This window comes from Sceloporus occidentalis, unplaced genomic scaffold (genome assembly GCF_023333645.1).
Source record: "Sceloporus occidentalis isolate IW3139 unplaced genomic scaffold, rSceOcc1.0.p SCAF_3, whole genome shotgun sequence".
In the NCBI taxonomy this organism is placed as follows: Eukaryota; Metazoa; Chordata; class Lepidosauria; order Squamata; family Phrynosomatidae; genus Sceloporus; species Sceloporus occidentalis.
Window position 1 is genome coordinate 234,618,788 of NW_028316983.1, and position 25,840 is coordinate 234,644,627.

The following is a 25,840-nucleotide window of genomic DNA, read 5'->3' on the forward strand; positions in this document are numbered from 1 at the left end:
GCCTCTATTGTCTGTGTCACACAAATAGGCAATACAATGGGGAAGAACACAGTAGGGGACCTTCTTTGGATGATGCCAGTGTAGGTTTTTCATGGCTAGTCAAAACATGGCTTTAACTCATAGTCTTTAAAGCTCTTGACTTGCTTGAATTGTGTAGTATGTTTTTATCTTGTTTAAATTAATCACTGCTTTTAATATGCGATTGTTTAAATTATTTATACTATTTACTCACCCTTCGTGGTAGCTTTGTATAACGAACATAGTCTTCTAAGAAAAGCAGGGCACCCACAACATCTGCTGGCATTTCTGGGACCTTCTGGCTATAGAGAGTCACAAAACTACAACTCTGAATTGGTTAACAACTGCTTATTTAGTTGTGCAAATATTTTGTCAATCTCCAAAAACAGTTATTTAAAATGGTTGACCTAAAAAAAGAAAGTACCTATATGTGTTTAACTGCATTTAGTGGAAGGACATTATCAGGAAAATAGGTGGTGTATCTGCACTGATCTCCCCCTCTCCAGCAACATGCAAATCAACATATTGGGGGGCTACTTCCTTTCAAAGATTTTATTTGTGGGGGTGGTAGCACTGGTAGACATAGTTAGGTGGCAGACTTATTCTCATGATGCAGAATTGCAGCCATGGTGTGTGCTCCAGATGGTTCTGATTACAAATTAGGTCAGCCACAGTCAGTATGCCCACATGATCAGGGATTATGTGAGTGACATCCCAAACATCTGGAGGAGACCATGTTCTTGTACAATCCTGCAATTCAGAATGATGGAATGGCCCGTGCTAATGGTAACATCAAGGCAACTTGCAAGTCTGCAAAGACCTTAAGCACTCTTAAGGAAGGGGAAAATAGCTACCTTGTGCACTGTTCCATCGTTGAACGAATAAACTGGCCAATCAGAGCCAGAAACTGCTCAGTGTATCGCGAATGGAACTGTTTCAGCAGAGTGAGCAGTCCGAGCACCAGAGGAGGCCAGTCAATGGGATCTGCTGGCTTCTTGCAAACCATCCCTGAAGGAAAACAAAACAGAACAAATTTTCTCAGCTTGGAAAAGTAACCACTTTGGGAATGACATTTATCTATTTATAGGCAGCAATCTACTGAGATCTAGTGTGGTGTATTAATTTCAATGCTGTACTACAGCCCTAGCAACAGCAATAGCATTTACATTACTGCTTTTTGGTGAACTCAGCACTCTCAAAGCGGTTTACAATCTGTAAGCCAAATGCCTCCAATAAGCTGGGTACTCATTTTACTGACCAACAAAAGGATGGAAGGCTGGGATCAAACTCACAACCTTGTGGCTATAGTACCAGCATTTAACCACTGTGCCATCAGAGCTCCTTTTAAGAGATCTTTTAAGAGAACTGAACCCTTCCCACAAGGCATCTGACTCCATCCTGGCCTCTGAGAGGGAGAGAAAGGAACTCAACCCTTCCCACAAGGCATCTGACTCCATCTTGGCCTGTGAAGGGGAGAGAGGGTGGGCCAAAGCCATCAGGCCTATCCTTAAGATACAGAGCCCTCCATCTGTCCATCTGCCTTGGTCCAGGCCTCAGAGGGAGAGAAGAATGCTGGACCTGATCCCCTTCCCCTCAACCATTCCCTTCTCCTTTTGTGTCGTGACTTCTTAGATTGTAAGCATGAAGGCAGGGAACCGTCTAATTAAATGATTTTATGTACAGTGCTGTGTAAATTTACAGCCCTATATAAATAAAGCTTAATAATAATAATAATAATAATAATAATAATAATAATAATAATAGATCAGGGTTTAAATTCCTAACTCTCATGGAATCCCACTGGGTGACCCTGGACAAGTAACACTCTCCCAGACTCAGAAAAAGGGAAAGGCAACCCCCCCAAACAAATCTTGCCAAGAAAACCTTGTGATAGATTTGATGTAGGGTTGCCTTAAGTTGGAAATGACTTGAACAACAGCAAAGCAGTAATCCATTCTTTCTATGGATCCATAGTGGATGGGGATAGAAGAAGGATTTCTTTCTATGTCAACCAAAGCAACATGAAGAAAACCCCACTTTTTTACAGTAAGATGCTGGGCAAAATGAATGTCGTACTGTCTGGCAGTGGTAAGCCTACAAGGTGATTTAAAGGAAGCTTCTACATCAAGGGGTAGGAGGAACTGGCCCCTCATGCACAGGCAAATTTTCTAATAAAATGGTACCATGGAGAGGCACATGATTCTCCATTTAAATACTAATTTGCCCATCTGTACCTTTATAATACCCCAAATAGCATTTTCAGAAGACTAACAGGAAGAGAGAATGGAAATATTAGTGGTACACTCTTGCTTTATGTGAAAGGTCTCGTATGTGCTCTGCCTATTTGCAAAGGAAAAAGAACACAGAAACTAGTATAGTAGATAAGGGGTGATGTCAGTTACAGATTCTGCTTGCCAGCAAAACATCTTCTGATGAATCCCTCTGGCATCAGTTGTCGTCAAATAAGACTTCCTAATGGAAGCAGGGAAGCATCACAAATCTTTGGCATATGGCTTGGTAAGTGATATCATGCAGCTGGTTTGCACTGGGGTCATTTGTGAAAATTGTTCAAGGATGCAGAGGCTGGGGAGGTTAAAGGGGAGTCACAAATAGTGAAGTGGAGGAAGAAGAGACTGGAATGCATGAGGAAGACGGAGGGCAAAGAAGGTCAGTGCCAGGGAAGTACTGGATCTTCCAGAGCAGGAGACGGGCTGGTTGTTAACTATACTGAATAACACCACTGGGCCCATTGCTGGAATTATTGGCAGTGCCCCAATAAAGTATCACCTGTCAGGCAGCTTAACATAATAAATTTCAGTCACCACTATCTGGAATGCTGCAAAGCAACATGGAAGCTATCAATCATGGCAGATCCTGACAGCACCCAGCAAACTGCCCAAGATCTGGCCAGTGACTTTGAAATCAACTTTCTCCAACTTTGTGCTCTTTGGATGTTTTGAATTACACTTCCCACCATCTTCAGAAGGTTGGCATTATAATCCAACTTGTCTGGAGGGCCCCAAGATGATGAGAGTTACAGTTCAACACATTTGGGGGAGGCTTTCACAACAAAAGCCTCACAGTTGGTTACAAAGTCTCCTTTGATATCATGCCAAGACCACTCAGAGCTGTTTGTGCTTGCCTTGTGCTTTCACAATATGCAATTTATTATGCACATTGGCCTACACTGATTTTGCTGGTAGTAAATCCATTTGGTATGGAATAAATGCTATGTCTACAGACATAATAGGGAGAAAGATTGCTTCCTAGATAAGAAACAAAGATAAAAAGCACGGCTGTGAGCAAATATATATTTCTTCATCGTGGTCTCTCCGAATCATACAAATGGGTTTCACTGTGCCTGCGCAGTGCTGTTCGGAAACTTCTGGAATCACTGGGCAAAGTTTACTTTGCAACATATAGAAACTTTTTGGCAGTAAATCCGCCCACCCGTTATAAGGCCCCTGCCTTCCCGCTCTTTTCCCCAGTTCCTTTTTTCCACCGCGCTAGCTGCTTCAGGGAACTTTCACTCACTCTTGCTTGCTTGGAATCACTTTCACTTTTGACCTCGGACCGTCTCTTGACCATTCTCTTTCTCCCGCCCCGGTAACTTTGGACTTTTCGGCTTGATTGACCTCGTTTTGGATTCTCCTTTCAACTTGACGACTTCGGAAGGATGTCTGCACCCTTCAAGAAGTGCGACGTTTGCGGGGGCAAGGTGCCCGTTCAAGACCCTCACTCCTCCTGCCTCCTCTGCTTGGGCAAGGACCACGACCCGAAGGCTTGTCCCCTTTGCAAGTCGCTCTCCTCGCAGGCTCGAAAGAACCGTGAGTCCCGGTTGACTTTGGCCATCGCTCAGGGAAAGGTCCAGGAGAGTGGCTCTCGTCCGTCATCGGCCCCCTCTGCTGTGCTGCCGGCCTCTTCTTCCCGGGCCAGCGTGTCTAGTGTGGTGTCTGCCCCGCCGACAGCAGTTTTCTTCCACCACTGATGTGGCCCGTGGTTCCCAGAAACCCAGTGCCACCGACAAGCCCTCCAAGCGCCCCCAGAAAACTTCGGGGTCTGAGGGAGGAAGCTGTCCCCGGAGGGCTCGCGACCGAGGGACCGTTCGGAGGCGGAAGCCTTGGCCGTACCGGTGCCACCCTCCAAGTCGAAGCCGTCCCGACACGCCTCCGAGCTGGCTGACAAGGGCAAGTCACCCAAGCCTTCCACGGCGGCAGCGGTAGCCCTCTCCGACTTGCCGGACAACCCCTTCTTTCCCCTTGACGAGACGCCTTGCCTGTCCAAGAAGCGGCACTCCAAGGAGACCCTGGGGGACTCAGGCGCGAAGAAGTCGAAATCCAGCCATGGCCAGAGTGGGGCTTCAACTTCCTCGAAGGGGAAGGAGCGCTCTTCTCACAAGTCTCGTGCTCCGGAGAAGAAGACTCGCTCCCCGACCAAGAAGGCTCGCTCTCCTGCGCCCGCCTCTTCTCGCCCGGATGGATCCTCTGCCTCGCATGCGGCTCCTCTCCTGGACACCCCGTTGCCAGCCACTGTCGACTTCGCCCACCCCGATGCGTAGGCCGTCGGAGTCGTGAGGGAGCAGTCTCCCCCTCTCTCCCTCCATTCGGAAGACAACGAGCCTGGTGACGACGATGACCAGCCGCTGGACGAGGGCACCGACATGTTTTACGACTCGGAGACAGGAAGGTATTACATGTCGGTACCGAAGGAGACCGCCTTCCGCAAGTTCACCCAGCTGAATCTGCATCCTGTAACCCCTCGGAAGGAGAAGCCCCAGACTTCGCATTCGGTGGCATCGAAACCTGATGTCCTGTCGTGTTCTGCTGCTCGCCCCGAGACAGAGTTGCCTGCCCTCCAGATTCCAGCCCGTCCTGTGTCTCGAGTCCGGGCGCCTGATGTGCAGCTCTCATCAAGTTCCGACTCTGATGAGGAGCCTTTGTCACTGGCGGTGGATCCTTCTGGCGAGGATGACACTTCCATTCAGGCGTCCCCTCAGCGGATGCATCACCCTGAGCCGTCTTCGCCGACTGATGATGTGCGTTCGTTCAACGAGCACATCATCAAGATGGCCAGGGCCCTGGACATCGAGCTCTCCTTCCCCGACAAGCAGGCCTGGGATCCGGTGGAGCGCCGCATCCATGGTCAGGTTCCCACGCCGCCTTCCATCCCGTTGTTGCCGTCCCTCGAGACCATTGTCTGCAGGTCTTGGGATGCTCCTGCTTCCCTGGTGGGGCCGTCGCGGAGGATTGAGTCCCTTTATCGGATCGCCCTTTCAAGCTGTGCGTGGCTGACCGATCATCCAAAGCCGAACTCAGCGATTGTGGAGGGGGCTCAGCAAGGCTTCGTCCCCAAGCAGGCGACCTCGCCAGTGGACAGAGAGGCGAAGAAAGTTGATGGCCTGGCCAAGAAGGCCTACTCTGCTGCAGCCCTCGCGGTTAAGGCCATCAACTACAACGCTTGCATGGGGGCCTACATCCAGACCCTCATGGAGGGAATCTCGCCGCTCGTCCGATGTCCCGGACGAGGTTCAGAGGCGTCTCGTCGAGATCCGAGATGAGGCCCACTCCATCGGCAGCTGGCTCATCACCGCCTCCAGGAACATGGCAGACTGTGTTGGACGGACCATGTCGGCGTCGATGGCTCTCCGCTGGCATGCGTGGCTCCGAGGGTCTGACCTCAACTCCAGTGTGAGGGCGGCCATTGAGGACATGCCATTGGATGGGTCTGGCCTCTTCCATGCCGAGACCGACGAACGCCTGAACAGAAAGTTCAGGATGAAGGCGGCGGCGAAGAAGCACGGGATGTTGTCCTCCTCCATCTCGCCCTTCAGGAAGAGGCAGCGCCCGTGGCAGCCCCAAGGTCAGTCGCAGGGGACCTTCCAGCAGGACCGTCAGCCCCAACAACAGGGACCCCAGAGGCGCCGTTACCCCTCTCAGTCTTCCTCCTCCTCTGGCCGCCAAAACTTTCCTCCTCGGTACCGAAAGTCCCGCCGGCAGGATACCGACAAGGGGAAGAAGAGAGCCTGAAGGGTTGCAACGCGCTTCGTCTCTCCTTCCCTTTTCTTTTTGGACATTTTAAGGCCCTTTGTCACCACCTGGGCCTCCATTACAACGGACTCGTGGGTTCTCAACATCGTCCATAGGGGTTATGCCCTTGAGTTCCAAGAGCTCCCTCCAACCAGATCCTTCATGTCCACTCACCCCTCGGACACCCTTCTCGACGAAGTGCGCACTTTGCTGGACAAGGGGGCAATCTCCCCTTTACTGCCCGAGCAATGCTCCAGGGCCTTTTTCTCCAGGTACTTCATGGTACCGAAGGCAGATGGGGGCATCAGACCCATCTTGGACTTGAGGGAGTTGAACCTTTTCCTTGAATACCGCTGGTTCCGGATGGTAACCTTGGCTTCTATTCTGCCGCTTCTCCACCAGGGCCTGTGGTTCGCGACGGTCGACTTGAAGGATGCCTACTTCCACATTGGAATTCGGGAGTCCCACCGGAGATTCCTCGCCTTCGCCATTGGCTCCACCGCGTACCACTACAACGTGCTCCCCTTTGGCCTTGCCGCGGCTCCGAGGGTCTTCACGAAGTGCATGGCACCAGTGGTGGCGTACCTTCATCAGAAGGGCTACAGAGTCTTCCCTTACCTGGACGACTGGCTGTTTGTCGCCGACTCACAGCAGGAGCTCTGAGAGGCAATCTCATTCGCCTTGCACCCTTTGGACTCCCTCGGCCTGGTCGTCAACGAAGAGAAATCACACTTCACCCCGACCAGACAGGCCAAGTTCATCGGGGCCATCCTCGACTCCGAAAGATGCTCCGCCTTTCTCCCTCCGGACCGTTTCCAGGCGTTGGTTGCAGCGCTGAGGCCTTGCATCTCTCACAGAAGGGTGAGGGCCAGGGACGTCCAAGTGGCTCTGGGACACATGGCGTCAATGACGTTCGTGACACCGTGGGCCTCCGACCACTGCAGTCCTGGTTCCTCTCAGTCTTCTCTCCGATGGAGGACCCTCCGTCCAAGTGGCTCATGGTACCGAGACCGGTGGCTGCTTTACTCAGATGGTGGCTGGACAGCCACAACGTCTGCATCGGGATGCCCTTCCATCAACCTCAGCCTCAATTGACTTTGACAACCGATGCTTCCCTGGAGGGCTGGGGCGCCCACCTGCTCGACCTGGTTGTCAAGGGTAAGTGGTCGGCCCAGGACAAGCATCTCCACATCAATGCTTTGGAGATGCTCGCTGTCGAGAAGGCTTTGAGGGCATTCGAATTTGCTGTCGCAGGCAAGGTGGTCCTCCTGAGGACGGACAACACCACCGTGATGTATTACATCAACAAACAGGGAGGCACCAGATCCAAGACTCTGCTCGAGATTACTCTTTGCATTTGGGACTGGTGCATCCAGAGACAGGTGCTCCTCCAGGCGATTCACTTTCCAGGAGAAGACAACGAGTTGGCGGACCACCTGAGCAGGTCCCCTTCGGTGTGCCACGAGTGGAGACTCCATCCGGAGATGGTCAGCAACCTGTTCGATCGGTGGGGAACCCCCCAAGTTGACCTCTTCGCGACCGAACGGAACAGCCACTGTCCCCAGTTCTGCTCCAGGAGGCGAATGGTCGGATCCCTCGGAGACGCGTTCGCCTTCCCTTGGTCAGGAGAGCTGCTCTATGCCTTCCCTCCCTTCCCTCTCGTCATCAGGGTTGTGTCCAAGATGACAACGGACCATTCGGATGCGATCCTGATCACGCCGTGGTGGCCGAGACAGCCCTGGTTCGCATCCCTTCTCCATCTCTCCAAGAGATGCTTCCTCCGCCTCGACTTCCGTCCGGACCTGCTGTCAATCCAGGATGGCCGGATTCTGCACGCGGACATCGAGAGCCTGCCGCTGGTGGCCTGGAGAATCCAGCCCTAGCCTCACTGCCGGACGCGGTGAGGACGGTGATCCTGGCTGCGCAGAAGCCATCCACCCAGCGATCCTATGCCCTGAAGTGGAGGAGGTTTAGCCTCTTCCTTGATCGAAAGGGCTTGTCTCCTGCTCAAGTTTCCACTCCAGTGGTGCTGGAGTTCTTGATGGCGCTGTTGGATGAGGGGTTGTGCCTCACATCCATCAAGTGCTACCTCTCTGCCATTTGTTCCAGGTACCAGTTTGAGGGTAGGGCTTCCTTCTTTAGGGACCCCTTGGTGAAGGGGTTCCTGAAGGGATGTGCCAACCTGCACCCTCCTGTGTCGGTTCCGGCCCTGGCTTGGAGCTTGGAGGTGGTGCTGGCTGCGCTCCAATCCAAGCCCTTTGAACCAATGGCCACAGTGGACTTGAGACTACTGACTTGGAAAACCGCTTTTCTTGTGGCCATCACCTCTGCCCGCCGTGCAGGCGAACTCTGTGCCTTGTGGAGGGACCAGCCCTTCCTGAGGTTTCACAAGGACAAGGTGGTCCTTCGGACAGACATTACTTTCTTGCCTAAGGTTGTGTCTGCTTTCCACATGTGCCAGGACATTGTGTTGCCTACCCTCGCTTCCAATCCGACTACATCTGGTTGAATGGTACACAAAGGAGAGAATGGGGGAAGAAAGAGACCATCCTCAAATTTAGGCAGGAACTGTAGTTGGGAACTCTATGCTTTAGACCCAGCTTCAAAATGGTGATTGGAGACTGAATGAGTCTCTGCTAAGTGTTTCTAGTTTTAGATTACACCTACAATTTTGGACAAAGGAGCAATGACCGATACCCATCGTCACCTGAAATAAAGATTTGTTCACATAGTCTTATGTTCCATTGACATCTCTGTTCCAATCTGTTTTGCTGGCAGAACCAAATGCAAAGCCAACTGTTAGCAATAAAAAGCAAGAGCAGATCCACTGAATAACTGGAAACATTGCACATCTACATTTATGTAATTCCCATCAATTCAATGGGTTTATTTAGTTGGAACTACAAAATGGATTTAGGCCAGTAAGTGGGCTTTCTTGAATTATTGATGGATGGAGCTTTATAACCATACTGCACCCATACAAACATTTTAACTATGACGAAAGAAGATCCTTATACACCCTTCTGCATAAATCTAGAGAAGTCATCCTTCTCCATCAAATTATTTTTGCCCATCAACTCCAAATACCTCCGAAAACTAGCCAAGTTGGCTGGGGTTGATTGGAGCTGTAGGCCAAAAGCACAGATGAAGCCAAACTTGGGGAAGAGTTACAAACAAGCATGTCTGTTGGTAGCCCTGTTTGTCTTTTTCTTCATCTGACTTGCCAGCAGACAGTTAAAATGGAACAATCATGCCGGGAAAGAACTTCAATGGTAATGGTATATAATTCAAGCTCTTGGGTAAGTGGAGTGTGTTTAATGTCAAAAGTTAGAAAAGGGATACATCATACCTAAATTTTTACTGTACTGAAGTTTTGGCAACTGGGAAATCAGGAAGAGAAAATTCACAATAGGGAAATATGGCAATCGCTTTGTCGTTATGTAGATCTAAAAAGGAAACAAGATAAATCAAGAAGAGAGGGTGAAAAAATCACCATATATATTCATTTATCTATAGAAGTAATAGTTGGCTTGGTAAGCAAAGTTTTCTGGGCAGCTTACAGAACCTGAAACATAATCAAAATCAAATAATAAACTACATGAAATATTGTATCATTGTTTTTCTAAAACAATCATTTTAAAATTAAGGAGTAGAAGGAAGAAAGACTTTTTAAACAAAACACACACACATGTGTACATGTTCTGATGTTTTTGCATAATTTTTAGTCTGTAACCATTCTTAATCATTTGTAAGCCACTTTCAGTCTCAGAACTGGGGGGAAAAGGTGGAATATAAATGAATAAAATCATTCTCTGCCTCAATTTTTAATGGAAAAAAAAGTTTACAGTAGCGTTTCAAAGACCTGAGGAGGCCGGAAGAGAAATAATATAGGCATCCACTGCTTCTTTCAAGAAAGGACATTTCATAAGCAAGGGACCACTATTAAAAAGGCCCTTTTTCTTGTCACTCGAGGAAGGCTTGAGACGATGACAATTTCTTTGAACTTCCTCTAGTTTGGATTTTTTCATTATCTATTAAGTCAAAGTTAAAAAGATGTTGAAAATTCTGAATGGACTCTGTGCTACATCCTCTAAACTGTTTCCAAAAGGATTAAATTTACATATGATTTAATCAAAGCTGAACCATCTTTTAAGTCTCTATTAACCCTAATCACCTTAATATACTGCACCTTAAAATATTTTACTGAGGCAGTAGAAAACCTAGTGAATCTTGAAAACTTGAAATGTTCCGCCTTCAACCAAATTTCTATTACACAACCATTACTTTTTATGCTGATATTTAGCACACATAACATCTACTAGAACTGAGAGACAGCTGTGTTGGAATTTCAGTATGCAAAGGGATCTTGCAGCATCTTTAAGACTAACTTCACAAAATAGGCCTTAGCGTAAGGTTTCTTAGACTAGGTCTACTTCCTTAGGCCCATGCATCTGAAGAAGTAGACCTAGTCTATGAAAGCTTAATCTGTTTTGCATAGTTAGCTTCAAGGGTGTTAAAACATCTACTAATAATCATATAATAACATTTCAAAAAAGGTTTGAAAATACAAGCATTTAAAAAAACAAAACAAAACAATGGCCAAGATCCAGCAGTACAATTTGATATCCAAAGCCAGGGAAATTTAGAACTTCTTCCTGCTACAACCACAATAGAAAAGGCTCCAGAGGATTTTGCCATTCTCTGAGATGGTTTTTAAATGCACAGAGAAGACTGCAAGATGGAGGGAGTATTCCAGCTGCTAAAGAAAAGGCGGGAAAAATACAAGATCTGCCATTAATAAAGGCCATTCATTTTTCATCCCCAGCTCTCAAGAGTCACTGAGCACGTTCACTTTCCACTGTGATTTTTCTTCCTTGCATCTCCTCCCTGCAAAAGACATTTGAGTTTCTATCAAATGCTACACAGTCACTTTAAATGAAATGGCTCCTTCCTATGAAATCATAAGATTGTTAGTTTCATAAGATATTTAGAATTTTCTACCAGAGAGCAACAGCATCCCTCCAAACTACAACATTCCACAAGATAGCTCTTTTTAAATTAAGACACTTATGTGCTACAATTGTGTATTGTGAAAAAGACAACTGTTGTGCTTCTAAAGTCTGCTGATACCTCCCTTTGGAGTGTGGATGGCACTGTTTTGGCTACATGACAACCAGAACTCAGAGAACCTGAAGTCACAATCTCATAAAGCAAGGGTGGAGAATGCACCTTCCCAATGAATTATAATTTCATAATGGAGGGAAATAGCTTCACCTTACCTTATTCAATGGATTGTGAATGCCAGCAGCCTCCAGATATGCTGTGATCTCATACAGAAGGGTGTTATCCTCTTTAGGGCAAGGCAGAGATGGATCTTGATAATGAGCTTCTATGTCAGCAAGGATTGCTCTAGAAGTACAACAGAAAAAGTAGACCAAATTTCAGTAATCACAGTTCATCAGAAGGCTAAGTAAGGCCCAGTTGTGGCTGGTGGTGGCTTCCATGTTGGTAGCTGTGATCTGTCTGAACTTTAAAGGAATCCTATCTAGTATTGGACGATGATGACTCTGGAAACCATAATTCAATTCCCAGCTTGGCCATGAAACCATTGGATAAGTCACATGCTCTCAGCCTCAGGGGAAGGCAATGGCAAACTCTTTCTGAACTAATGTTGCCAAGAAAAACCCATGATAGGCTCACCTTAAGGTTGCCTTAAGTCAGAAATGACTTGAAGGCACACAGCAACAAACAAAACCCCCCCAAATAGGTTAGGCACTTTGACATTTCCTTTGCTAGCACTTCGGTAGATCCCTTAAACCATTACTATTACAGTGTGCCCTTGGCTTATGCAGGGATCTGTTCTGAACACCACCACCCCCGCGTAAGGCAAATTCCACGTATACTTGAGCCCCATTGAAACTAATGGAGTTTGGCTGCGGTGGCACACGCACAACATTCCCTGCTTGTCACGCAGCTTTCAGCGTAAGCCCCACATAGGATGCAGATGCACTGTACTATACTATCATCCAGATCACACTGCACAAATGCAGAGACCAACATCTTAAGATTTCAACTGTTAAAAAAACTTCAAACCTCAAGGTTTCGCCCCTTACTTCTTGAAAACATGTATGTGATACATGGCAGAAGTGCTGGTTATGACTTTTAAAGCCCTATGCAGCTTGGGTCCAGACTATCTAAAAGACTGTACACTTTGAATACCTTATCCAGAATTTCAAAACACTCCAAAAATCCAAAACCTAAAAAAAGCACAGCACAATAAAATCGTATTAAAAATACCATTGGCCTTCTGTATCCACAGCTTCTTCACCCATGGTTTTAACCATCCATAGCTTGAATTTAAAAAAAATTCCAAAAGGAAACCTTGATTTTGTCATTTTATATAAGAGACACTATTTTACTATGCCACTGTATATAATGGGACTTGAGCATCCATAGGCGGGATACAAACCGCCGCTTCGCGGCGCTTCCCCGCCGCCGCCGTTTGTTCCGCGCGGGAGCTGCAGCAGCCAAACCGTGCGGCTCCCGCGCGGAGCAAAAAAGAAGCTCCATTTCAGAGCTTCTTCTTGCGGCGCACTGATGACGTCGCGAAGCGCCACTGGCGCATTCGCGACGTCATAGGCGCTGCGACACGTCTGGATGCTATGCGTCCAGTACGTAAAGATGGCGGTGCCCATGTGGAAGGGGCGCCACCATCTTGTACGTATAGGATACGTACTAGGGTTAGGGGGGTGCGGAAGCACCGCCCCTTCCTAACCCTAGTACGTATCCTATATGTACTATATGGCGGTTTGTATCCCGCCACTGATTTTGGTATCCACGCAGGGTACTGAAAACAAACCCCAGCAGATACCAAGGACCCACAGTATTCCAAAATTCCCACCTGCAAAAAACAAACAAACCATCAAAAAACAAAACCAAAAACATCTCCTTATATAAGTAGACCTAATTTTAAATATCTCTTGTGGGAGAACTTTATTTTAGTGCCATCACCTACTAAGTAGCTGCTCCCAGGCTCTGAAACTCCATCCCATGCAAAATCCAGATGATGATGATGATGATGAAGATATTAGGAGTCCAGCCACTATTTCAGCATCTTAAAGTGATGGGCAGGGGAAGAGGTAGAAGAAGGTAATAACTGGATTTTGAACAGACATTTTTAGTTGTTGGTCTTTGCTGGGAGCAGGAGAAACAGCCAATGAACAACAAAAGGGCAGGAGAAATTTCTCCTACCCTTTTGTTGTTGTTATTAGTCTTCAAGTTGTTTCCAACCTATGGTGACCCTAAGACCCTATCATGGGGTTTTCTTGGCAAGCAGTTTCCAAAGAGTGCACCCCCCACCAAAGACCAACAACTAAAAATATCTTATTGCACCATTGAAAATCCAATTCTTACCTTCTACTTTTCCCTCTGCCCATCACTTTAAGATGCTGAAATAGTGGCTGGACTCCTAATATCTTATGCATGTATAAGCTCTCCTATGGAAGAGGATGGAAATTTGCTAGTGCAGGGGATAGACATTTTAGCCCAATGCAAAATACCTGCATTCATTTTGAGGTTGGTGAAGCCAAGTTGCCCATGTGGTATCACTTTCCATGTTGCCCAACTCTGCCACTGAATGCAAGGGCTGTGCCGCACAATTGAGGATAATGCTACATGTGACCCTACACTATATGACCCTGATAGATGATCCCACCTGTTATTAGACTTAAATACAAAATATAAAATTGGAAAATAAACAACCAAAAATAAGGGATCTTGCCACACCTTTGAGACTATCTGAAAGATAGAAGTTAGTAGCAGGAGCTTTCGTAGACTTGAGGAAATGCATTTGAGAAAGTAGGCTCAAGTCTACAAAAGCTCATGCTACTAACTTCTGACTTTCAGGTAGTCTCAAAGGTGTGGCAAGATCCCTTTGCATACTGGTTTTCCAGACTAACATGGCTATGTCTTTGAACAAAAAATAAATTTATCCTGGTGTTAGGAGGTAGTGACATGGCAGACATTCAACTTGGTTAACAAAAATATGAGGATAGATTATGGGGCACTCCTCAAATTAGTCAAGTATTTTCTCCAGTCCCACACAGCAGGTGGGTAGGAAATCACTTTCTATCTCATTTTGCACACATTGCGGAATTATGATCTGACAGGATCTTGCTTCATCCTAATTTGCATTTTGTGACTCAGTTACATCAAGCCAGTTTTCTGAATCAATTAAACACTGGATGTCACAATTCCTAAATTGTCACCTGTTGATGCACATCGAAAACGTAACAATTCATTGTTATCCTGGTGACACAAGCTGATTTTTTTTTTTAGAGTGTTGACTCAATTCTTACTTATTCAGGTTCTCTAAAGCTGCTGCTAAATGTTTGGAGTCAAATCTGCAGGAATAATTCAGCTCATTGGCTATTTGGCGTCTTAAAATCTGCATCTGTCCAACCTGCCAAAAAATTAAGAAAAGAAAAAAGGGAGCTATCAACAATAAATATGCTTTGTTGTATAAGGTATCCTGTTATTTTAACAATGACCAGTTAAAAACACAGATTCATAACCCCTATCAATGCTTGAAAAAGTTGGATTAAAGTTCCCAGCATCTCCCTAATCAATATGGCCAGTGGCCTGTTGTTTGGAAGATTTGGTGAGTTTTAGTTCATAAGAAAGAACTTTTTGAAGCTCTAGTTTCTTTCTTTCTTTCTTTCTTTCTTTCTTTCTTTCTTTCTATGAGCAGTATAACTAAACATAATAAAATAAACAAACATCAAAAATCAAGACTTTATATGAAAACTGAATTCAGATTATTCACACAAACATTCACAACACCAAGACAAACTTCCTAGACTTTTTATCTGCTGATCTAATTCAATACTTTTACAGATCATTCAATTTACTTCCATAAGAAGTAAACTCTAGCTCTAATCCTATGCATGTTGGTTCAGAGGTTAATTCAACTGAGCATAGTAAGATTTCACTCTATATAAATGTGCATGGGATCTCATCCTTAGGCATCCTCACTGGGAATCCTAACTATCTCACTGAAACTCCAACAGGAAGGGTTGGGTATAGAACACTGATGGGATGTTTTGAATAATTTCACAGAATATTAGCAACACCTATTAGTGGTGTTAGGGAACTGTTATTTGTACATCAGAAATAAGGATGAAAATAATATTTACAGACTTTCTCATCCTTGATCAAAAAGTTGAAAAATCATCACATTTTGCAGCTCTACGTGAAGGCTAAATGACTTGCACATCTTGGGCTTGCTTTTATCTTCTGTACAAAAAAACCCACTGCTTTCTGAACAAAATACATTTTTGGGGAGATGTGAGCAAACCAAGTATTGGCAAAAAGAGTCCCAAAATGGAAAGAAACAAACACCGAAAAATGCAGAAAAACACTCACAATCTCATCCAGAAGACTGTTTGTTCTCATATGTTCTCATGTATGAGAATGAAAATGCAAACCTAGTCAGCACTGATGACACTTCTGTCTTCCAGGCACAGTTCAAGCCTCCAGTTTTGTCATTTAGAAGTGTAAATAGTTGGTATACCACACCCATACATTGGGAGGGGGGGAATGGGACAGTGCAGCAACCTCATTCTGTGAAGCTGATTTCAAACTATGATGTTGATGTCAGAAGCCAAGGTCCATGTGGCAGCACCTCATTCTGAAGGGGAAACTACCATGGCTTTCATGTCTTTTACCTTGTGTGTCTTGGCCTCAAAAAATTTCTGCCACAGCGAAGATTACATGGTATATCTCACCCCCTATGAGTCCAAGGGACTGGGGAATGAGTTACTTAGCAAGGGAATAATTGTTTACCTTAAAGAGGCTGCACATGGCCAGTTGATGCCCAGACTATAGTCAAAATGTCTACTGAATTGGTTAGTTTGATGGGAATTTTCCCAGAAAACGTGCTTTACAACAGTGATTTGTGACAAACTTGACAAACTATGTTAAAGAAAACAAATTCCTGTCTCAGGACTCTCATTCTATTCACATTCTGCTCTGTCAAGAGAGCATGCCCAGAAATGTATTTCTTTCTCTAAATAATGTTGGATCCTTGGTTCACCAGGATAGCCTACTAATCTTTCCATGTGTGTCTGGGAAAAGCAATTCCACATCACTTCCTTCAGCAGTGTTGAACCCTGTTTCGAGAGGAGCAGAGCGGTGAAGGTGGTGTGATCTGTTGATATGGCAGAAATTCAGTACCTGATCTTATGTTGTAAAACTTTCCCTGTTCTATGACAGGGATGGCATACAGCCTGGGATTAGGCTGCTGCCACTTTCTGACACCTGGGAAAACTACCTCCTGCAGATTTTTTTTTTAAACTTTCTTTTCAAATTTATTTTTCTACTTTTCCATGTTTCTAGCTGCCCTAGGCTGTTTTAGGCCCAGGAGAGACCTCCATTAAACCAGGAATTAAACTTAAACTTGACTAAAATACCCAGGAGGAAAATGTAAAATTGCCCCTCCATACCTTAAGAAGGTCTGGGGGGCATTTTTAGTGAACTTTTCTAAAAAAAGAAAAAGAAAAAAAAAAAACTAATTGAAGGAAGGCTGGCAGGTCTTGCAGAGCACATTTGTGTCATGAACTGCACTTTGCTTGTCCCTGTTCTACGATAACAGCAAGATACAAACAATAACTGGAGAGACTAGCTGACTGATGTCACCTGTTAGGCATTTATCCTGGATCTGTATGGACTGGTAGTAATGAGATAGTGTTCAAGGGGAGGGGTACTATGGATGCACTCAGAAGCATCTCTTGTGCTTTCACCCATCCTATGGCTTTCAACTCTGTTGGTAGGGTCCAGATTCAGTCATGCTTAAGAATATCCACCAAAATTAATGTGACTCCACTTAGTCACCATTAACTTGTCCTATCAATGTCTACGAGTCTAGTAGACTTGTAGACTGAATCTGGATCTAGCTCAATTTTTGCAATATAGTTATCACAAAGGAAGCCACAGTTGCCTAGAGGAAGATGTAGTTGAAGATATTAGTCAAAAGGGTAGTTCAAGCCCAAGTACCTTCATGATTGCATCAAGGTAAGCAGCCCATATCTTCTGAGTTTTGGCAACTGCAGTAGAATACACCTTGGCACAATTGGCTGTAACAGAAAAACCACAGAATAATAAAGAGGTTCTACAAATGATATTTCCAACATTATTTATTTAAGTAACTCTTTATAGGTTTGACCCTGTTAAGAATGCATTTTAAGGTTGGCCTTGCGTGTGGTATGTCTACTCCTCCCTAATAACAATCTCCGATCAGTATCCTGTTATGAGACATATGCAAATATAGGAGGAATGCCTGGCACTCCCTTCTTTCCTCTGCAACAACCAACATTAGGGTTCACAATTTCAATATGATATGATCCACTCCATGGCTGTTCAGTGGCTGACTGGGAGTGAAGGGGGAGAATCAGAAAACTATCTGGCTATGATGACATCACTCACCAAGGAGTCTAGAGGACCTGGGTGGATCACTTTGGATGATATCACCCTTTTGCGTTTGGTTACTGGAACATAGCCAGATGTGTCTATGATCCCATCCTCTACTCTCCACCTGCCACTGAATGACCATGAAGGGGGGCACTATACAATGGTGTGTCCTAGGGGTGGTAAGAGGGGAGCTGGAACTGTTTTGCCTACAGAACTTTTACATTACACTCCATGATCTTGGCCCGTTTGTAAAACATGTGCAAACTTATACCAAAATACTTTAGGGGCTCTGTCATATAGCAGTTGCTGATTATGTGTCCTTTGGATGGGCTTGTGTATGGAAGTCTCCAAAACCTGTACAGTTAAGTGACTCCCCAGAGGTTCAACAGTCCATAGCACTCCTGGCCAGATACTCTGGCACCACACCACCCAGAGTGACCAGCTCCATCCTCTTTGCAACCTCAATGAGTCATGCTGGCAGAGCTTGTCTGCCAGTTCTAAACATGATTCTAGCCTATTATGACTAAGGGCAGGAAGCACAGGATGACTGTATTTCCTGTTCCTTGTGCTCAAAACAATGCACAGCCTTTAAAACAGGTGTGGACAATTTGCAATGCTGAGCATCATTTCAAGAGCCCTCTGCAAACTATCAATTCAGGGCTCAGGCAAGAGAGATATGTTCCTTCCCTGGTAGTCACTGGGGAGGGAGAGGGAGTTAGCAGAAAGCGAGAAAGAGAGAAAAGAAAGATGGCCCTGCCCATTTTTGGCTATAATCTCACCCACCATTAGTTTCATAGAATCATAGAATCGTAGAGTTGAAAGAGACTGCAAGGGCCATCCAGTCCAACCCCTGCCGTGCAGGAAATCACAATCAAAGCATCCCCATTGACGGATGGCCATCCAGTCTCTGTTTGAAGACCTCCAAGGAAGGAGACGCCACTACACTCCGAGGGAGTTTGTTCCACTGTCGAACAGCCCACACATGCCAACAAATGGGTCCTGGCAGATTCTCCTCAAGGAAATGTGATCCTTGCCAGAAAAATGGTCTCCATGCTGTTTGTATTTGGAAGCTTTTGTTTTTGTCCTACAAATCCTTTCTTATTTTAAACACTTACTTGCACAACTATTGTAAGCCACTTGCATGCTGGGTAACTTGCCCTCTGAAACTGTGTTTTCCAACTTGGAACTCTGATTTAAGAATCTTACCCACAATTCCTTTGAGAGGGCTGACAGACTTCATAAGGGATTTCAATGCCTCATGTACTCCTCTATCATGCATGACTATTTTCTGAAACATGCTGAGGAATGTCTAGAAATAAACACAAATGCAGATGAGCACATTGGTGGTGTTCACCTTCAGAAAAACTGATCACACCAGCTCAGGACAAAAACATGTATTAGCAGCCACTGTCTCTTTCTTACATAGAGACCTTATACAAAGCACAGACATAGTACTATAGCTGGTAAAATGGGACCAATAATGATAAACTTTCCCAGACATGCTGCATGGACAAATGAAAACAATGATCCTTTAAATGCTTCTAGATAGAGAATTTGTTTTCATTTATATATATGATCCTTTAAATGCTTCTAGATCGAGAATTTGTTTTCATTTATATATTTTATAATGTGTGTCAGGATCTGAATCCCTAAGATTTCCTGCCATTGCTTACAGAGATATGCTTTATGTGATTATTGCATTTTAATACTGGATGATGGGATGTGCTACCATGAGTGAATGGTAATACTGGTGCCTACACTGCTTGGAGTTATTAAGCAAATATGCGGAGAGTAGACTGTGCTAGGAACATCAAGGCTAGTCCCATGAGAACGGCTGGTATGGAGTTGGAAGTAGGTCTCTCACAACTACCCTGGGAATGAGTTAATACAGTGGGCCCTTGGTATCTGCAGTAAGCCTTAGGCTCTGGGAACACCTGTGGATATCAAAATCTGTGGGTGCTCAAATTCCATTGCATACAATGACATAATAAAATAGTGTGTGCCCCTTATATAAAATGGCAAAATCAAGCTTTGCTTATTGAAATTTATTTACTTTTAAAACATTTTTCAAGCTGTTGATGACTGGATCAGCAGATAAAAAAACATGGATACAGAGGGCCAACTGTATGAAAATGTTTAGTTGTATGTGTGAATGGGGTGTAAGCCCGTTCCAAGTTTGAATTGCTCTGTGCCTTAATTATACAATCTGCCCTCCATATCCACAAATTCTGCATCCATGGATTCAACCATCCTCAGCTTGAAAATATTCAAAAATCTTATTCCAAAAAAGCAAACCTTGACTTTGCCATCTTATATAAGAGATATCACTTTACTCTACTACTGTATATAGTGGGAAGTCAGCATCCACGGATTTTGGTATCTATAGGGGATGCTGAAACCAAATCCCAAAGGATACCAAGAGACCTCTGTATTGTGTAACTGCTCATGTCTCAATCCTGACAACATAAGTCTGTTGTGAACATCTTTGTTTTTCTTGTTTTACTAGTAGAGCTTGGATTTCTGAACTGGAGTGATCCTGTACATGATCACTTGTACAGGGTGGGGGGAAATTGCCCCCTACTCAGTTGCCCACCCCCATGATAGTCAGTTGTTGTTGCCACAAGCCACCTTTGTCCAGTTCTGATGTTGCCCACCATCCCAATCTCCCACTGACAGACAACTGCAAGAGACCTACTGCAAAGTCACAGAGATATCTACCAATAGATCCTAATCTATTCTCTCCATACTTCTGCATTACAAATACCACATACCTGAAGTTCCTTCACAATCATGAAGCAGAGAAGCCTGTCTAAACCATTCAGGCCAAAGGTGCCCAAAGTGTCCTGGATCTCAGAAAAGAGGCGGCTGCTGGATACTTCTTGATGCGTTTTCATATCATACCAGGTATTCAGTTGGTCAATATAACATGCAACTCTAATAGGAAATGTGTGGGGAATTGATAGATACAAACACTAGTTAAAGATGGCATCTGAACAACAGGGACTTTCATTCAGGAGATTTGATATTAACTTGGGGTAAACTCTGACCAAGATCAAGTAAGTTAATACAAGGGCTGAGCTCTGTGTTGTGTCAAACCTCATCTCTTATAAAACATGTCCTCCTTTGCTGTTGGCATTGGCCCTATTTAAACGGGCGCTGTGAGGCGCCCTCATCACGTGCGAGGGACGGCGCTTTCAAACGCCCCTCACACATGACGGGGGCGTAAAAATGGCGGCGCCCTATACACATGGGCGCCACCATTTTGACGTGACGGATGCCTAACGTCTTAACGTTGTGGCGCCTTCATGATGGTGCAAGTGCGCCATTGGCATCTTGCGGCGTCATAATGGTGCCGCAGAAAGATGCCACTTTTTGCGGCTTCTTTTTGTTGTGCGAGGGAGCCATGCAGTTTGTCCACTGCGACTCCCTCGTGCAACAAACGAGGGCAGCGGCAGAGCGCCCATTTGGGCGGTCTGTATCCTGCCATTGTTTTGAGAGGGACATGAGTGCAAAAGGGGGAGAATTTTTTCTCTCTCATTCAGACTAAGGGCAAAGAAGCACTGTCCTCATTTTGATTTTGTTTTTCAATTACATACTTTAATCTGATTGGTTGTACAAAGGTATGATGTAACAATAATTATTCTATGATCCCTAAATGTCTGGGACTACTTCAGGAGGAAGCTCTTTAACAAAATGAAAAAGTGATGGAAAAAGACAGCTGAGAATTATCTGGCAAATAGTTTGCAAGAGATAATACAGGAAGTTTTCATGACGATGTTGTGACAAACCTCCACTTCTTGCCCCTCTCATTTATTATTATTATTATTATTATTATTATTATTATTAACCTTTATTTATGAAGCGCTGTAAATTTACACAGCGCTGTACATACAATCTTTTTAGTTAGATGGTTCCCTGCCCTCGGGCTTACAATCTAAAAAGACATGACACAGAAGGAGAAGGGAGTGGTGGAGGGAAAGGGTAAGAGGTCCAGCAGTTCCTCTCTACCTCCAAGGCCTGGACCAAGGCAGATGGACTGGAGGGAGGGCTTGGCTTCATAATGGATGGTTAATCTTCTTCCAGGGAAAATACATTTTGCATTTGTTTTTGTGAATACATATTTCTCACAGCCCTAATTATTACACAGTTACCAAAGACTATGACTTCATATATAGCCCAATGGGTAAGAAGATGTTAAGTCATGTACAACACTCACTTTGGATCAGTGATCCTCAGAATCTCTCGGCAGAGACGACCAATAAATGTAACAGATTCATCCACTGGTGCAAATTTTGGTATTGGGATATGGGTGGACTGGTATATACTTTGCCAATCTTGAATCTGAAATACAATGTCATCAAATAATTTTGAGCATTATCTTGAACTAAAATATTTTGTTTAAGGTTTAGATCATTGAGCAAGACACTTTCCATGGGCCTTTATAAGTCTGGAAAAGACGAGACACATAAACTGTCCAATTACAATTAGAACCCAAATCCACAAAACTGAGGTATCTTTACTGGACCAACCAAAATGCACAAAATATATTATGCAAGCTTTCAAAGCTCCACTGGCTTCTATATCAGGCAATGATGTTAAAATCATATTTCTTTGTCTGATGAAGAAACCAGTAGAGGTTTGCATCATATCTTTGTGCATTTTGGTTGGTCCAATAAAGGTTTAAATATTTTGTGGATTTGGGATCTAATTGTACTTTCCTGAATGGCCAACATGGCTGTTCCTGGATACACTATCTAATGGTTATCCCACACTTTCTCAACGAGAACACATCCAGGTTATTTTAGACTCTGGCCTAACTGGGGCCTCCTTTTCATTTCATAGAATCATAGAGTTGGAAAAGACTGCACGGGCCATCCAGTCCAACCCCCTGCCATGCAGGAAATCCAATCAAAGCATCCCCAATAGATGGCCATCTAGCCTCTGCTTAAAGACCTCCAAGGAAGGAGACTCCACTACACTCCGAGGGAGTGTGTTCTACTGTCGAACAGCTCTTACTGTCAGAAAGTTCTTCCTAATGTTGAGGTGGAATCTCTTTTCCTGTACCTTGCATCCATTGTTCCGGGTCCTGTTCTCTGGAGCAGCAGAAAACAAGCATGCTCCCTCCTCAATATGACATCCTTTCAAATATTTAAACAGGGCTATCATATCACCTCTTAACCTTCTCTTCTCCAGGCTAAACATCCTCAGCTCCCTGAGTCGTTCCTCATAGGGCATGGTTTCCAGATCTGTCACCATTTTAGTCGCCATCCTTTGGACACGCTCCAGTTTCTCAATGTCCTTTTTGAATTGTGGTGCCCAGAACAGGACACAATATTCCAGGTGGGGCTTGACCAAAGCAGAATACAGTGGCACTATTACTTCTCTTGATCTAGACACTATACTTTTATTGATGCAGCCTAAAATTGCATTGGCCTTTTTAGCTGCCGCATCGCACTGTTGACTCATGTTCAACTTGTGGTTTACTTGGACTCCCAGATCCCTTTCACATGTAGTTTCATTCAGCCAGGTGTCCCCCATCCTATATCTGTGCATTTCATTTTTTTTGCCCTAAGTTCAGTACCTTACATTTCTCTGTGTTGAATTTCATTTTGTTAGCTTTGGCCCAGCTTTCTAGTCTATTCAGATAATTTTGAATGTTGATCCTGTCCTCTGGAGTATTAGCTATTCCTCCTAATTTGGTTTATATCTGCTGAATATTCATGCCATCAGTCACATATTTAGAACTCAAGTCTATGTAAGATAACTTGTTGCCACCACTTTAGAGAGTCATGAAGTATAACTTCAGCTGCAAAGTCCAAAACCAGAATTTTTCTTCTTCCCTTCTGCCTGACCTCTGTTTTACATTCTTGAAATATTGCAGCATTTTCCCTTCCCCAAAACCGTGTTTGCCAACCTTGGTTAAAAAAGCACAAATAAGCAAAGCACATACACTGGGAATCCTAAATCACAGATGGATATAAAATGATTGTAGAAATACCTCTATCCCTGTATTCTATCCTTAATGATAATTTGACTGGGGTCACAGAACTAAGAACTTAGCTAGACTATTTTGTACCTTTGTCCTTAAGAAGTTATTGCACTCCTGCTCCACATTGTAATTGATAATTCGTGACACTTCTTCTTGCCAGATTTTTAAACCGTAAATGTTGACATAATCCTGGATGTACTCAAAGGAACGATGGAATCCATCCATGGTTGCTGCCATGTCTTTTAACTTGGGCATGAGTTCACTGGGCTATGAAAACAAGGAAGATCAATAATGATATCAGAAAGGCAGTGAACAAAATCTCAGAGCTACTCAACAATTTTTGCACTTAGTGACAAAGATGGAAAATACTAAAAACTGTCTATATGAGAAAGGGGGAAATTAATGTAGCATTTTTATAATGGAGGCAATTTCATTTTTAGGCAGCTGCATGTGGCCTGACAAAAAAGTTTAAATGGTAAAAGAAAATACAAAGGAAAGATGGAAGGAAGGTCCATTATCTATACTGTTTTTAAGCTTCTGTACCAGGGGTGGAGAAATTGGGGAACTGAAGCTATTTTTCTGGCCCATGACTCTTCCAGATTCCTCAGACTTTCCTTTCTTTGGCCAAAAAAGGCTGGAATCCCTCAGGAGCAGCAATGCACTTTGCAGGGTTCATGAGGGCTGTTTAATATTTATTTTTATCCCCCCCCCTCCAAAAAAATTGGACATCTGGCTACTTCCAGTTTTTTTTAAAAAAGAATTACTGGCAGTTATGTGTAACCCGACTGAGAGGATGCAGGTGCAGAAAGGTAATTGTCAGACCCAAATGCCCACTCCTGTGCTATACAAATCTACATGCTTGACCACAGAGTCATGAGACTTGAGCTGGCATCCTGTTAGTAGCATACAGTAGGTCCACCTGTCATACTTGTGTATGTATTGTTTTATCATTGCTGATGTTGCAATTCTCTTCCTCCCTCTGCACTGACCAAGCTCTCCACTATCTTACTTCATAGTTTCTGCAGCCCCCCTTCCCCATTTCATGCCTGGTGAAGTGTGTGGGAAGATTTGAGAAGCACCTGTCACCGTAGTCTGTCTAATAATTTGTAAGCCGCTCTGAGAGCATTTCTAAAGCATAACGTATAAATACAATAAATACTACTACTACTACTACTACTACTAATAATAATAATAATCATAATCATGTGCAGAATGATTACATCACTTGCTGAGACCTCTGGAGGATCCTGGTGAACTGCAGCAGATCATCTAATCATTTTGCACCTGATTATAGGGTCATAGCCAGATGCTCCTCCATCCTCTCACTCCACTAGACAGGGAATGGCCATGATGAGACTCTACAGAAAGTCCAGGGGTAGTGGTGAATGATCAGCTGTCACACAGAATTCCTGGCTTAGTGCATCCTCTAATGGGGCCAAATGCTGTTAATTTCTAACTACGTTTAACTGTTTGCAAGCCACCTGGAGTTCTTCCAAACTGGGAAAAAGGTGGAATACAAACAAATATAATACAATAACAAAGCAAAGAGTGTTGCAATGTTTTGGACTCAATCCATAAACCACATTGGGTCCCAAACATATACTTTGGATGTCTTTATTTTTGTCCTACAATGCACATTTATAAACTGTGTACTTTGACTCACACTAACATCTTAGGGGTTTTTTTTGGCAAGAGGGAGTCAGATTCAGGACTAATGAATAAACTATGCCATTTTTTGGAGGGGGAATACCTGAGTTGGTCCATTTTGCATGGAGCGTCATATGAAGCATATTTTAAGGACAGTAAGTGTTACCAATCAAACTTCAGTTTCATTCAAATCACAAGCAAAATCATCAAATATCATCCCAGATAATGCTGGGCATCATTTCTATTTTTTAGTATAACTGGATATAAGGTAACAGCATTGTATGACAGTTGGCTTACTCCAAATATATATATGCTTGGAAGCAGAAGAAAATGAGGAGTGTTTGAGAAAGACTCTTAATACCTTGGCTTTGGGGTTGAAGGTGAGTCCTCTGTGCAGAGCCAGAGCCACACGTTTCACCAACTCCTTCCTTATTCCATCTTCTAGTAGCTGCTTTGGATCCACCTAAGTAGGAAGAAAACATACAACAGAGAAGTCACATTGTACAAAGCCTAACCCTCATTCTCCAAGTATGAGTGCGACAATTCCACCACTCTGCCTCACATAATTGTAACCTATGGTCTGCATTTGGTCAGGACTTCATTTTGGAAGATTATTGTTATTATTTTCTTATATACTGCCTTTCTCCCAATATAGGGAATCAAGCTGGAGAACAGCAGATTTAAAACAATACAA

At 44.2% G+C, this 25,840-nt stretch overlaps 1 protein-coding gene across 4 annotated transcripts in view; it reads right to left on the bottom strand.

The window, feature by feature from the left end:
• Nucleotides 1-25,840, bottom strand: part of LOC149317633 (WASH complex subunit 5) — a 53,037-nt gene that overhangs the window by 1,304 nt on the left and 25,893 nt on the right. For 3 of the 4 annotated variants that reach the window (XM_089517951.1, XM_089517952.1, XM_089517953.1), the window contains exons 18-28: nt 25,508-25,609; nt 23,587-23,766; nt 21,727-21,851; nt 20,282-20,444; nt 18,717-18,819; nt 17,097-17,176; nt 14,402-14,505; nt 11,324-11,453; nt 9,394-9,490; nt 873-1,026; nt 233-344 (exon numbers count right to left, since the gene is read on the bottom strand). In XM_089517951.1, coding sequence (XP_089374077.1) covers nt 233-344; nt 873-1,026; nt 9,394-9,490; nt 11,324-11,453; nt 14,402-14,505; nt 17,097-17,176; nt 18,717-18,819; nt 20,282-20,444; nt 21,727-21,851; nt 23,587-23,766; nt 25,508-25,609 — 1,350 coding nt within the window. The remainder of the gene's footprint in view (nt 1-232; nt 345-872; nt 1,027-9,393; nt 9,491-11,323; nt 11,454-14,401; nt 14,506-17,096; nt 17,177-18,716; nt 18,820-20,281; nt 20,445-21,726; nt 21,852-23,586; nt 23,767-25,507; nt 25,610-25,840) is intronic. The other variant, XM_089517954.1, reaches the window with a different exon arrangement.